Source organism: Odontesthes bonariensis, chromosome 9, assembly GCF_027942865.1.
Source record: "Odontesthes bonariensis isolate fOdoBon6 chromosome 9, fOdoBon6.hap1, whole genome shotgun sequence".
Taxonomy (NCBI): domain Eukaryota; kingdom Metazoa; phylum Chordata; class Actinopteri; order Atheriniformes; family Atherinopsidae; genus Odontesthes; species Odontesthes bonariensis.
Genome location: NC_134514.1, coordinates 37,382,896 through 37,396,230, shown reverse-complemented (window position 1 = coordinate 37,396,230; position 13,335 = coordinate 37,382,896). Strand labels below are relative to the sequence as shown.

The 13,335-nt window shown below is 42.8% G+C and overlaps 1 protein-coding gene across 1 annotated transcript; it reads right to left on the bottom strand.

Moving 5' to 3' along the window:
- Positions 1–2,736: 2,736 nt before the first annotated feature.
- Positions 2,737–10,944, bottom strand: lhx1a (LIM homeobox 1a). Its single transcript, XM_075474510.1, has 5 exons — positions 10,061–10,944; positions 8,380–8,603; positions 7,500–7,783; positions 5,610–5,775; positions 2,737–4,688 (listed from the first exon to the last, which is right to left on the bottom strand). Exons 1-5 carry the CDS (start codon positions 10,228–10,230, stop codon positions 4,309–4,311), a joined length of 1,224 nt encoding a protein of 407 aa, XP_075330625.1. The 5' UTR covers positions 10,231–10,944; the 3' UTR covers positions 2,737–4,308.
- Positions 10,945–13,335: the final 2,391 nt, after the last annotated feature.

Sequence of the window (13,335 nt, the reverse complement as noted above, 5' to 3'; positions counted from 1 at the left end):
TTTTAATCACAGACAGCACAGCAGGCACTCGTGCCTTCACTGTGCATGGTATGTTTTACGACAATGAATGTAGATTTTTTTGCATCCAAACTCAAGGTTTTCCTCCATGTTTATTCCCTCTTCGTTCTTCATGTTTTCAGAGTTCTTTTTGCGCTATGTTAGCGATTACTTAGCGTTGTTTATTCCACTTGTCTACATGCAGCTCCATAGCCTATGCTGTCACTTGCTGATAACACTACGCCCACTAGTTTAGTTACTCCAAAACAGGCAACGGAAACAAGCCTAAGACTTGTAAGCCTAATGCAGTCTTATGATCTTAGTATTCCTATTTTTGCTAAGTCCCAGGATCCAATAAAATACTTGCACAACAGTTTTCTTCAGGCTGTTTAGTAAAAACATTTCTTTCCAGATTAATAAAGTCATGTTATATTTAACTTGGTTTATTTCCTCTCAGTCAGGTGTCTGGAAGCAATACAATTATTAAAATGAATTATATGAAAGACTTTATCAGCATGTGGTTCTGTTTCTATTCAGACAGCGTTCTGAGCATTTTTCTGCTTTTACTGAACAAAAATAATTATTTTTGATAAAGCAAAGGATGTATGTATTCAATTTTTTATTTTATTAATCTAGCTACCAGGGTCTGATAAGTGGCAGTAAGGAAAAATATTAAATCCTTCCTAAACTATTTCCATAAAACAGGCACTATTCATAAAATGCTGATCAATATTACTTTAACTCATAACTCTAAGAGAATGTGTAAGTGTAAAGAGTTGTGAACTGATGACACAAAAATCTCATCAGCAGAGGTCAGCTTATCCGGCTGCTAAATGATTTTGTATCACTCCCATAACAAGTGTTGATCCAGGGAAATGTGGGTCAGCGATCAACCAACCCACTCTGTTGATTAACAGTGTTTCCTCATATCTGGCCAAGAAATTGGCTTGTGTCATTTGTTTTCAGGAGAAACAAGGCTCCGTGCCATGTGTTTGTGTGCTTATGCTATGTTTACTCTGAGGAGAGGCTACACTTCCAGCTGAGGGACTCTGCAAAACCAGCAGCCAAATGCTTCTCATATGGAGAGAGGCTCTAAAAAACCCTCTCAATGGAATGCAAGAATCTCAGTGTTTGCCTGCTGGGCCTGATCTTACTATTGGCTCAGTATTTTGGCCCTTGTTGTACCATAAACTACACTATTTTGTACCCTCCCACCTTTCTTCCTCTAAGCGTTTATCCCCATGTCACCCTCCTCATCACACACTTGCACCCACGGCAGACTTATTTTGGTTCCCAGTGGGTGTCGGCGACTAAAACGTCCTGACTCAGAGATTTAAAATGTCAATTAAAACCCATTCAATGCTGTTAAGGCTTGTTTTATTTTTCCAGTGTGAGCCTACAAGGTCAGTTTGCATCTACAGCTGATGAGCAATCAATAGGAGATTTGAATTTAAAGAGCCAAGGCCCTGAGGGTGGTCAGTCATCAGTGCATAGTGTTACCACATGAGCATGGGGGGGGGGGGCTTAGTAAGCCTAGGGGCTCAACAGAGACCAATATCCTTCCATCCACCTTCCATCCCCACCTTCCACTCCACCTCCCAAGCTTGGTTAACTCTCAAGACCATGATTAATTCATGGTGGATTACAGTCTGGAGCCAGGGGAGAAAGCTGGGATTGCATATGGTCCTAACTGCACGCACAGAGTTGAGGAGATAAAGGTTTCCCAGGATTCATGCCAGTATCCCACATCCTGACTTGCTTCTCCACATGTATGAATAATTTTTTCCATCCTTCCTGCAAAAGATCTTGCCTCAGTATTCTGGCTTTTTTCAAAATTATTATTACTGTCGCTACTTTCACAAACATAAGAAGATTTCCCAAGCCAGCAGACCACACTGCAAGAGCAGAATGCTGCAAAGAACAGTGATATCATCGTGGCCTAAAAAGATAGAACAAGTAGAGAAGCTGCGGTCACAGCAATTTCATCATCGTCCTTCACAGCTGCGCAGCTAACTGCAAATACTTACTTGATGACCTCGAGAAAGTGACTGGAAGAGTGTGAGACTGGTGGCAAAGTAGTCGTGAGAAGAATCTACATCAGCATAAGTGGTGAATTCACTCCCCCTTGTGTCAGCTGCAGCAAGCTGGTCCACAAAAGGACTCCATTTTCCAGACTCCAGCATAAACCTTTTAGTTGTCCCGACCCTTATTCCATTTGTCTGTGAATTGTTCGGGACACGGTGCAACTAAATGGCAAAGAATACAGTGAAAACTTCCAACTTGACAGTTAAAGATTAGCAGCATTGAAGTGACATGACAAAGCAGGACTGTGTTGCATCTTCCTGTATCTACAAGCTTCCAACTTCATAATCTGGATTTTTTTTTCCCCTTTTGTATCGTTTCATCCCGTTCCACCAAGTGCTGGGTCAGTTTTGCCCATTGCTTTTGAATACTATTAATCTGAGATTATAAATGTTTACACTGTATATGTAAAGGCCAGTCATTTCACAGTCGAGGTGAATGGACAATTAGACATAGACAAAAAGTACTCATTATGAAGTAAGTGACACTGGCCTGAAATGTACCTTTAAAAGCTCAGTGCTATTAGCTACAGCCGACCGACACTGTATGTTTTAAAATATAATGTAATATAACAATAGAGTGTAGGATTGCCACTTCAAAAAAATATATAATAGAAAATACATATATTTTCTAGTTTTATTAGAAACACATTTTGTCAACATGTTGAATTTATACAGTGAATGGTCTAATATGCACTGGAGGTCACATAAGCTTGGGTTTATTGGAACAATAAAAGACAATATCATCGGGGCTTACTATTCAAAGAGTGGCAGCTAATAGCTGCATATTTGACCATCAATTTTAATTGTTTGGATTTTTCTTCTTTGAAGACACAAAAATAAAACCTAAGTATGTTATATTAACTATTTTATGAATGCATTGTAAGCAGACTAAAAAAAGAATTAGAAATCAGTTACTTCTTTAAACATATACAGTTTCCTGCCATAAACACTGTGATGATGGTGCAAATCACTGTAAGAGTAGTTGTGCTATCTTTTTTAATTTGGCAATTGTCTACGTTCCTTGTGTTTTTATTGTTTTAAACCTTTTTTTGTAAACAACATCTTGTACAAACTAGCACAGTGAACCACAACCCCAGCAAATGTGTTTTTTTTTATCTCCATACAATATAAATTAAATCAATACAAAAGTTTGGTTGGTTGCTTGGAACATTTTTATCTGGATCAAGAGGTTCTAAAACATGTTTTTCAAGACTTCTGGACTCCTGAATTAAATAGGTTACGTAAACAGTTGACTGTTCTAAGTCCCAGAACCCCAGTAGAAGATTTTTAGAAGGTAGACTTCATTTCAACATTTCAAGTTCACTTCCATTTTAAATAAAGGGTTTGCAATCCATAGGTGGTTTCTACTGGTTTGCCTTTTGAAGGCGGTCTTCCTCGGGTTAGATGGAACTTCTAAAACCAAAACCAACAAATAGTCCATGTGGAGATCAAAACTGTCATTTCCTCTGCAATTTCCTAGTGTGAAAAAGGTTAAGTGTCAATATGGCAGAGCCTGGATAGGCGAAGAGGTCTGAGGAGCTTCTGAATAAATGGGAACACATCTCGTGCCTCTGGCACAGTCTGAATGCCACTCAGCCTACAGCGTCAGGTTGGCTCATATACGTAACCAACTCTCGGTCCCTTTATTATCTCTGTAAAGCTATTCAAGTCTTTGACAGTAGCAAGTGATGTTTTCATGTTTGGGACATACTATAGGAGCTTTCAGAAAGGGTTGGTTTTTTACACACCAGTATGTGTTACAAGGTTTGGTCGCTGTGATGGGCCACTGACGAGTATCAGCAGGGGCGACAAGGTGTCTCTGGAGGACAAATAAAGGATGAATAGGATCAGGTTCGCAGTCTTGCCCAGTTTTGTTTTACCTTTTCTATACCTTATTGCTTCCTTTTTTTTCTTTTTTAAGTCCAGTTTATGGATCTAACAGGTGAGAGGTTCAAAGAAGCCATGGAAAAAACCCACAAACACAATACTCAAGACAGTGTATTTTAGCATAATTGTTATGCAATCAAGGCATTTGAAAAGGATAGGTGAATAAAATGGGACAATGTGAACATAAATAAATAGAAACAAACAAACAATATCTATATGGCGTTGCCCTAACCCTGTCAATTTCCTTGTTCCTGTCCCGGACCCCAGCCCCAAACACCACCAAACCTTGCCATCATCCATGACTGAATCTCTGGACAGTAGAGTCCGCTCTGCCAGAATGTTACCACACAGTGCCCTCGTTCATTTCTGAGGGTTGGTGAGACAGGTGGTTGTTGTATCCGCTGCCATTCAGTGACAATGAGGTAAAGGGCGGACTAGGACCAAACACCTCAGAGGATATGCTGTGCAAGGGCCCCGGGATGCCAGGCTCCGGGCTGGGAGAGTCCCCTGGGTGGTGGGACATGATATCAGAGAAGCGTTGTACCTCACTGGAGGGGTGGTGGCCCGGCAGGGGGTGGTCCATACCTCCAAGGGGGGTGCCTGTGGGGCCTGAGGAGGGCACAAAGGGGAGATCGACCGGGGTCTGGGCTTGCGATGATGGAGGCCCCTGAGGGAAAAAGTCGTAGTTCCCTCCTGGGCCGTAGTACTCGCTTTGATAATCTGCAGATCCAAAGAAAGAAAAAGAAGAGATCAGCATCGGCTCTTACTGAGAACAATGGGTGTGCAGAAATAATTCCAGGGACGTGGAGGAATTCATTGAATATATATATATAGTTTGATTTGTATTAAGGAGGCAGAAAGAGAGAGACCCGTGCCGTGCTACATTAGTCACAGAGCACGTTACACTTAAATCAAAGCTGCAATTGGGTGGGGAGAACAACGTGGTCACAAAATTAATTAAGATGGGGCCATTCCATCAGCGGTTCTACCTACTGAGACAGACTTTTTTTTTCCATTTCAGTGGAATATTATTATACTTTTTGCTTGAGCAAAAAGAACATAGGCCCAAGCATGAATTAAATCCTCTGAAAATTACCTGATGCCTCAGAGAATTTTAAGAAATAGTGGCATTGTTATCAAATCATTTAGATGTAAATGAACTTCACTTAAAGGGAAACTCCTGCTCACTGCACTCCCAAAACTCTACACCCAACCTGCTGTGATGGTGAGTAACACCAGAAAATAAGAGCATTAGATTTGTTTTCACAGACATTATTTAACTTGCATATTTTTTTGTTGTGTAATATCACTTTCTGCTTTTTTGTGGTAAAAACAAAGAAACAAAAACCAATTAAATTGTGGTGTAGATGTAAAAAAATAGGCTGGAAGACCTTTTTCTGTCAAATGTAGTCAACACCCCCAACTGATGACAACAACAAAAGAAATGACAGGAAATAAAAGACAAGCTAATTTGGAAATATATTATTTCAGAAAAGGGTTAAATATAGCAAAGAATACCAACACCACATCCCACGTGACTTTGAAATTAATTTAAAAAAGAAAAACTTAGATGATGGAAAACATTTTGGAGAACATTGAAACAGATACGTATTTTCTCTGAAACAAAATCAAATGTCGTACCTCCGTAGTAGGAGAACGGGCCGTTGGGAATGAGCTCCCCGGGCTCCAGTCTGTCCACGAGCGTCCTCATCCGCCTCGGGCTCCGGAAAAACGCGTGCCTCCGGGCCCCCAGCGCGCTGAGCTGCTTCATGCGTCTCTCTTTGGAGCGTCTGTTCTGGAACCATACCTGGAAACACCAAAAAAACAACAAGTTATTAGCTTGATCCGTCAACAAACATGCAGAATCGCACTGACGCTATTTTTCATGGCAGAAGTGTTTGCGAAAGGTCGCAGAAGAAGAAGAAACTGAGACCATTGCAAGGGAGCTTCTTCGCTATGAATTAGTACCCAAACAAACAAAAACCGGATTTTTTTGTAAACAGGTTATGCAAAGAAACGACGTTGTGCAAATGTATTAATTCGGTTCCAATAACAGTGATCCCTGTTTGTTTTGCGGCATGATGCGTTAACTCCGAAAGACTCTGCGATGGAGAGGACTGCGCCCAATTATCCTTACAGGAGTTGAAGTCACATTTAACCTCCCTAATGATCTTTTTAACCCTCCATTTACTCCAGCGAAAGGCTGCAGCAGCGGGGGCTTAAAATTTCCAATTAATACTTAATAGGGGGGTTGTTACCATTATATTACCGGGCTCTTGCGGTTATCATTTCCTAATCTTTAGACTGTTTTCTTTAATTATGACCCCTTCCCCCACAACCCATACACATTAGATAACCTATCTACCACATCTACCTTGGAATGCTAAACCATTTCACCTCCGATATGCCCAACAACCTTAGACACATTAGGTAATATATATATATATGTATATATATATATATATATATATATATATATATATATATATATATATATATATATATATATTTGTTTACCTAATATATACATATATATGTGTATATATATATATATATATATATATATATATATATATATATATCTCAATTGTGATAAAAATTAAAAGGATAATGAGAATATTAAATTCAATAAAACCACATAGAATAAATAAATGAATAAAAATGCACAAAGCTTTACTTTTCAAAATCTTCGGACAACCTTTTTTCGGATTTGAAATCTGTTTACAAGAATATCATTTAACCATATAAATTATTGTGAAGTATGGGAAAAGAAACAAAATATACCGGTAACACAGTAATAATGATAAGAGGAATAATCATCATTGTTCTCCTATAACTTGTTAACCTCCGCGGATAAAATCTAAAGAAGACCCTCGAAACAGATTTCTGCGTTTCCACTTGGCTGGAAAAGCTCACAGCATGGCTAAATGTGGCCGCAAAACGTGATGGCAGCGCTGTGCCAGGACTCCCAGCGCTCCCAGCAGCCGGCGCCAGTTGGCGACTGAGCCCCGCCGCGCACGCCAAGAATCAAAAATACCCATATAAATTACCCGTTACCAAATGAATATCTGACGTGGGCCAATCTTTGGTTTAATGAATTCAATGCAACCGTGCAGTTTTTTGTGTTTTTGGTTTTTTTTTTTTTTTGGGGGGGGGGGGGGGGGGGGTCCTTTAAAGAGGGGTGAAGGATCTCCCCCCGGTTGGATCAGGCCCGCTCGATCATCGCAGTGTGACAGCTTGGCACGGAAACCTTTCCATAAAATATAATCTGTTACATCACATCTTTTAATGGGTGCTGACACACTATAAAACTGAAAAGGTGCGAGCTCGCGACTACTTCACCTACGGGTGTCCCCTAAATTCTATTTCAATAATATTTTTATTATATATATACATTTTCAGATGAACTGATCAATGCGCAGTTTCCTTGATTTTCCATTGAAGCGCATTAATAAAACTGGGGACAGCCCAGAGTAATTTGACGCCTTGTGTATGATTCTGAAGCCAGCAAAGCAGCTGAAGCCCCCTTACCTGGATGACCCTCATGTTGAGGCCGGTTTCCTGGGCCAGCTGCTCCCGGATGTGTCTAGTGGGTTTCGGGGTGGCGGCGAACGCTGCCTTGAGGGTCTCCAGCTGCTTGGCCTTGATGGTGGTCCGCGGACCACGTCGCTTCCCTCCCAAGTTCTGGTCGTCGTTCTCGTTGTTGACCGTTTCCTTGTCGGACAGGGCGGCTATCTCCGTGTCCTTTAGGACCACGTCGTCCTGGAGCTGGTCCTGGGAGTCCGGTGATAAGCTGGGGTCGCTGCATGCCGTTACTGCAGAAATGACAACATGAGCACTGTTACGCACAGAGCCGCTCTGACTGAAAGGTTCAACTAATCACACCCAGCCATGGATACCGCAGCGGACTGCCGGTGCTGGGTGGCGCTCAGCTGAGTTTGTGCTGACCATACACCCTAAAACATTGATGAAATGAAACAATGCCTTCTACAGAATTCATCAGTTTGCTTTTAGCGACACTTTCTGTGTTAAATATGAGCGTAAAGCTCAGAGCATTCATTTCACAAATAAGGTTTTATATGGCTGAGAGTCTCACATATTACTATCAGCAAAAAATGATTCTACAAAAGCAGGAAATACAGCAGATCCAGCAGGGTCCACTAAAGGCCCGGTGAGGACAGCATGATCTGAGCAACAGTATGGGACACTATAAAGGAAATTATTCTGGATTTGAGAACCAAATCAATAATGGAATGAACTGTGTTTTTGTTGATTTTCCCGTTTGAGTGCTGTCTAATTCCTGGTCACGAGCACAGCGAAGCCACCGTGAAGCTGAACACATCACATTCATTACAGTTTACCCTGGTTGCACGCACATGCACAGACAACACGCGCGCGGCCGCCGCCATACCTGAGAGGAGGTTTGTGTCTTTTACGTTGGCGTTGCTGAGGTAATCCTCTTTGCAAACGAACTTGTTCTCGTCTATGATGTACAGCTCCTCGCCGGTGGATAGTTGCTTATTGCACATCATGCAGGTGAAGCAGTTCAGGTGAAAAACCTTGCTCCGGGCCCTTCGGACAAGGTCGTTAGGGGAGATTCCCTGCGAGCAACCGCCGCACTTGGTGCCGAACCGCCTGCAGAAGGAAAATGAGCTGCGGTTACTGCTGCTGTCATAGCCTCAGTTTACATCCTGAAAGGGTTTAAATGGCAGCAACCAAAGCATTCTCACAGAGACGGACTGATAAGATCTTTCAAAACTATTTCAGATCAGATTTTTGTTTAGGGCAATAACAGATAAAAAGCTAAACTAAGATTAAAAAAAAAAAGTTAATTCATGAATGATATTTAAGCCTTTTACCTCAACATAAAAACACAAATTGACTTCTTTACCTTTAAGTATAACCATAAAGCATTCATAGATAGAACTTCAAAATGAATGGTAGAATAAATATAAAGCAAATGAAACTCCACAGGGAAAGAAGAGCTAAGTCAACAATTAACTTTTTTTCAAGTACTATTACCTCTTCTACTACAACAGCAGCAAGTAATAATAAGAATCATATTATGAAGAAGAAGAGGAGCAGTGAGAATGTTTTTTTTTTTATATCTTGATTTCAGAAGAAATCTTTTCCTCTCTTTGAAAATGAAATGAAAGCCCTGCCACTGATTTCACGCTTGGACGATGTGTATTGAGCGGTGTGCACTGCTTGTTGACTGCACGTCTGTGATTCTATTGTCTGCCGACTTGATCTTTTCAACTAGTTTACTATTCAAATCCACTTATCAAGTCCTCCTCAGCTGGGCTGAGCAAACACGCCGGACAGCGGCTGCTGCGCCCGGAGTTTGATCCTGCGCGCTGCCCTGACCGCCAACACGCTGTTAAAAAAAATACACCCAAGTGTGATTTTCTCGAATTCCTAACAAGGCCCCCCCGCCCCCTTCACACCTCACCTTGCTGAGAGCAGGCGCACACGTGTTTAATGCTGCTTCTCCTCCTTTGTTGTTGTTTTGCATAAAAGTCCAAATTAACAAGCTTTTAATTACTTGCTGCTAATCAAAGCTCATCGCCTCCAGGTCTGCGTTTACGTCTGGAGGCGAGAACTCTTTATGGATTTAGGGAGAAAAGAAAAAAATAAGCGCTTGCACGCCTCAACAGATGTTTTCTTTTACAGGTTTCCTGATGGTTGTATGAATTTTTCATTTCATTTTTAAATCTCAGCTGTTTTTAATTCGAACTTTAAAAGCAGTTTGGTCTTTTTTTTTTTTACTTTTCGTTGTACAGGTGATTGGTAATGAATAAAAAAATATCTAAAGTTTTATAAAACAAATAAAGCAAATTTGTTCAAAATTTACAGACGTCTAAAATATATTTTCTCAAATTGTATTTGTTGTGTGTTGATTTATTCTTACACATCGATGCCCATATTTTTGCCCATATTGGGACTGATATAAGACCTCCTCAGATCATTTTCTCCATGCATCTGTGCCTGTTTACCTGCTGCTTCAACAATCCGGCTCCGCACAACAGACCAGTCACATTACAAATAAAAACAGAGCTGATGAGTTTTTCTGCCACTTTCCCCGAGCTTACCTAAAAAAATCATTTTTGCAGTACAGTCTTCCTTCTCGAGAAAAACATTTCTCTGTCAAATTACATTTGCACTCGCAACACTGCACGCACTTGACGTGCCAGGCTCTGTCCAACACGTTGAGGAGAAAGCGGTCCAGGATAGGCCTCTCACAGCCGGCGCAGTGGACCATGGCTTTGGTTGGGCTGCAACCCCCCACAAATGGAAAACAAGCGCAAACAAAATCAAAAGCACAGGCCGGGCATTGACCGAGGCGCTGCCTTCTCCCCTCCTGGTTTGCCTGGAGCTCCCGGGTCAATGCGCGCCGAGATGTCAGTCGATTAGATGTCACTACAGTTTTCTCCCCGCGTGCAGAAAAAAATCTGAAGAAATCGGTCCGAAAAATAAAAAACAAAAAAAAGGGGGGGGTGGGGGGGCGGGCAAGGGGAACCAGGAGAGGATGTCAACCGGCCTCACTGAAGAAAACCCCCCAAATGGGTATGGGGGAAAAAATCAGTCCTTTAATGGGTCCGAGTCCAAATTCAAAGCAGGAGACAGATTTCAGCGGAGCCGGACTGGTGGTCCCGGCGCTGGGAGTGGGGAGAAGAAGAGCGTCGCGTGCCAGTCAGCAACGAAAGAGCTGTCTGAAAAATGCTTTTAGATCAGAGCTGTCACACAACAAGACACGCGCGCCTAAAAATAATTCAGTGCACTTTAACATGGCAGCGTATCCATATCCACTGTCCAAAAACACAAAATCACACCCCAAAAAGCCTGTGTCCCTTCTGGCCTGGTCGGATAGGATGGTCCTGGGTGGTGGGCTTGTGAGGACGGCTCCGGGAGTAGTGTGTGTGCGGTGGGATGCCCCTCGGTCTCCAGTACAGTGCGTGTACTGGGATGCGCTGGCTTTCCAGTTCACTGTCTTGCTCCTAAACCTCCAACCCAGCCTTATTCCCATCCTCCTGACGTCAGGGCGCAGCCGAGCCAATCAGCGCCACGCCACGCGAATAACCATCAAGCCGCCCCATCATAACCCAGCAAGGACTCTGCTTGCTATTTATGCCACACACTCAAGACACCAATTGTCAAGAATTTCCCTGCAAACTGTCATATGTAGCCTAAGTGAATGTGTTTGGAGGAAGCAGGCGCGGCGGCGGCGGCGGGCGCGCGGCGCGGCGCGAGGACAGAAACGCTACTTTCCAGCTGCTGAACAAATTGTCTTCTGGGCACGAGGGGGACAAGAAGGAGGAATCTGAGCAGGTAGATACGGAGGCGTCTTCCAGATAAATGGGCTCCGGGCGCATATTGCATGGCGCGCGCCCTGTTTGTTTGTTTGTTTGTTTGTGTGAAGTTTATTTTCTCTTGAACACGAGACGCGGTTGTTGTTTTGTTGTGTGAGAATATGAGCATTAAATACGAATAAACCAGTTTCAGATGAACACATAATGCGCGAAGTGTCCGCCTCGCGCTCGACTGCGTCACGCATGGAGACGCTGTGAATGTTTGGAGAGCGGGATGCTATTTACATGATGATCCTGGGGGTCTTCTGTTCGCAGCGGTAGCGTTGCCCACCGGTGTCTCTGGTGTGAGGAGAGGAAGAAGTGAAAGACCCACAGGCTCTAAAGTTGACAGCTCGTGCAGATCAACCCGTCAGGAACTCGCGGCCCAGACACCTCCGACTTATTCATTAAAGGGGTCCAATCCACTTGGAGTCCACTTTAGTAAATAACACAGTGGGTCGCGTTATTAGTCATTTCCCATGAAAGAGAGGAAGCGGCCGCTTTTATTTGAACGGTTTGCAGGCTCAGAGTCTTTGATGCTTCTGACTGGTTTGTTGCTTGAGGAAAATAGATTGTTTAGTCAACAGGGGGGGGGGGTGATATGCTTGTTGAACAAATTGCTTTAGTTACAAGATAATGGTTTGGCAGAATCATCTGACAGATAACAGTTTCTTTATTCCCTCCTGTCTTTTTCCCGTGGCTTGGTGGAAAAAAAGCTGAATTAAATGGAACAGCATTTACACAATCATGGATTGTTATTGCGCTATTTGAAATGAGATTTATTTTATTTTATTCCTGATAAATGTAATAAAAGGCAGCCGCCACGCGCTTTACTTTAAGGGAGGGACACACATGCCGACCCTTTGCATATGGGCTGCCCGTCCCCGTCCAGCTGCCTGCCTCCTGGCGTCTGGGGAGCGCCTCTCCAGCAGGACATGTGTTCCTGTGTTACTGGCTTTAAGGAAGGTAAAGATAAGGCTTCCACAGACGGACGTGCGCCCGGACACACAAACCATCTATCTCTCACTTCTTTTCTGTTTTTTTTCCCCTCTTTATCCTCTGCTATGCTCATGCGATTTTCACCAAATGTATCTCTCTGTCCACATGTAAGCGTCCCCGATGTTGTGTTTTCATCAGAGAGGAAAGAGAGAGGCGGATGGAGGCAGGGGCCACAGGGCTCTGTGGCGGTTGAGCGTTCCGTTCCACACAGAGGGACAATCTGGGATGAGAAAGATGGGGAAACAACGCTCAGTTTTATTTCGAGCTGCACCAGCAACCCGCAAAAAGCTCCCCAAACCCGGCCGTCTGCAGCCCAGACTCCCTCCATCCACACACAACCTGAATCACTAAAGTTGTTGAATGAAGAAGATGCTTTGATGGTGTGTCAGTGGGGATGATCTCTGGCTAATTTAGAATAAAGCAGACAGAGAGGAAGAGACAGATACATGTGCGAATGGAGAGAAATGGAATATTGGCTTTAGACGTGAGAATATATCAACTCCCCTCGAGGTAAAGACACCAGCAAATGCAAAAAAAAAGAAAAGAAAGAAAGTTATAAACCTTACCAGTGTAATCCTGCTGTTGCAATAGCTTTGTATTCGTTCTGATACGGACAGGAGTTATGAAATAGAACTGCGGTGAGGCCCTTCTTCTTTAAAAAAAAAAATATATATATTTTTATGACTGCTACTTCCGACACTTTATTTTTAATTACATTCACATTTCATATAATTTATTTCCTTCCTCCGAAGCGTGATTTTGGACACTGCAGGCATTAACCGTGATTCTGAAACGGGGGTTCTTGTATCAGAGCGACGGTGTTGTGAGGCAACCCGGGAGATTTGGGGTTTATGAAGTGCAGACAAGTGAACTAGTACACCGCGAGATAATTAATCTGTGATAATGAATGAGGCTGTGAAGATGCATGCAATCATTAATTCTAATCATGACATGTTTATTTGTCTCCCCTCTCCTCTCCAGGCTCAGTTTAGAGACACAGTGTCACCACAACAATGCAT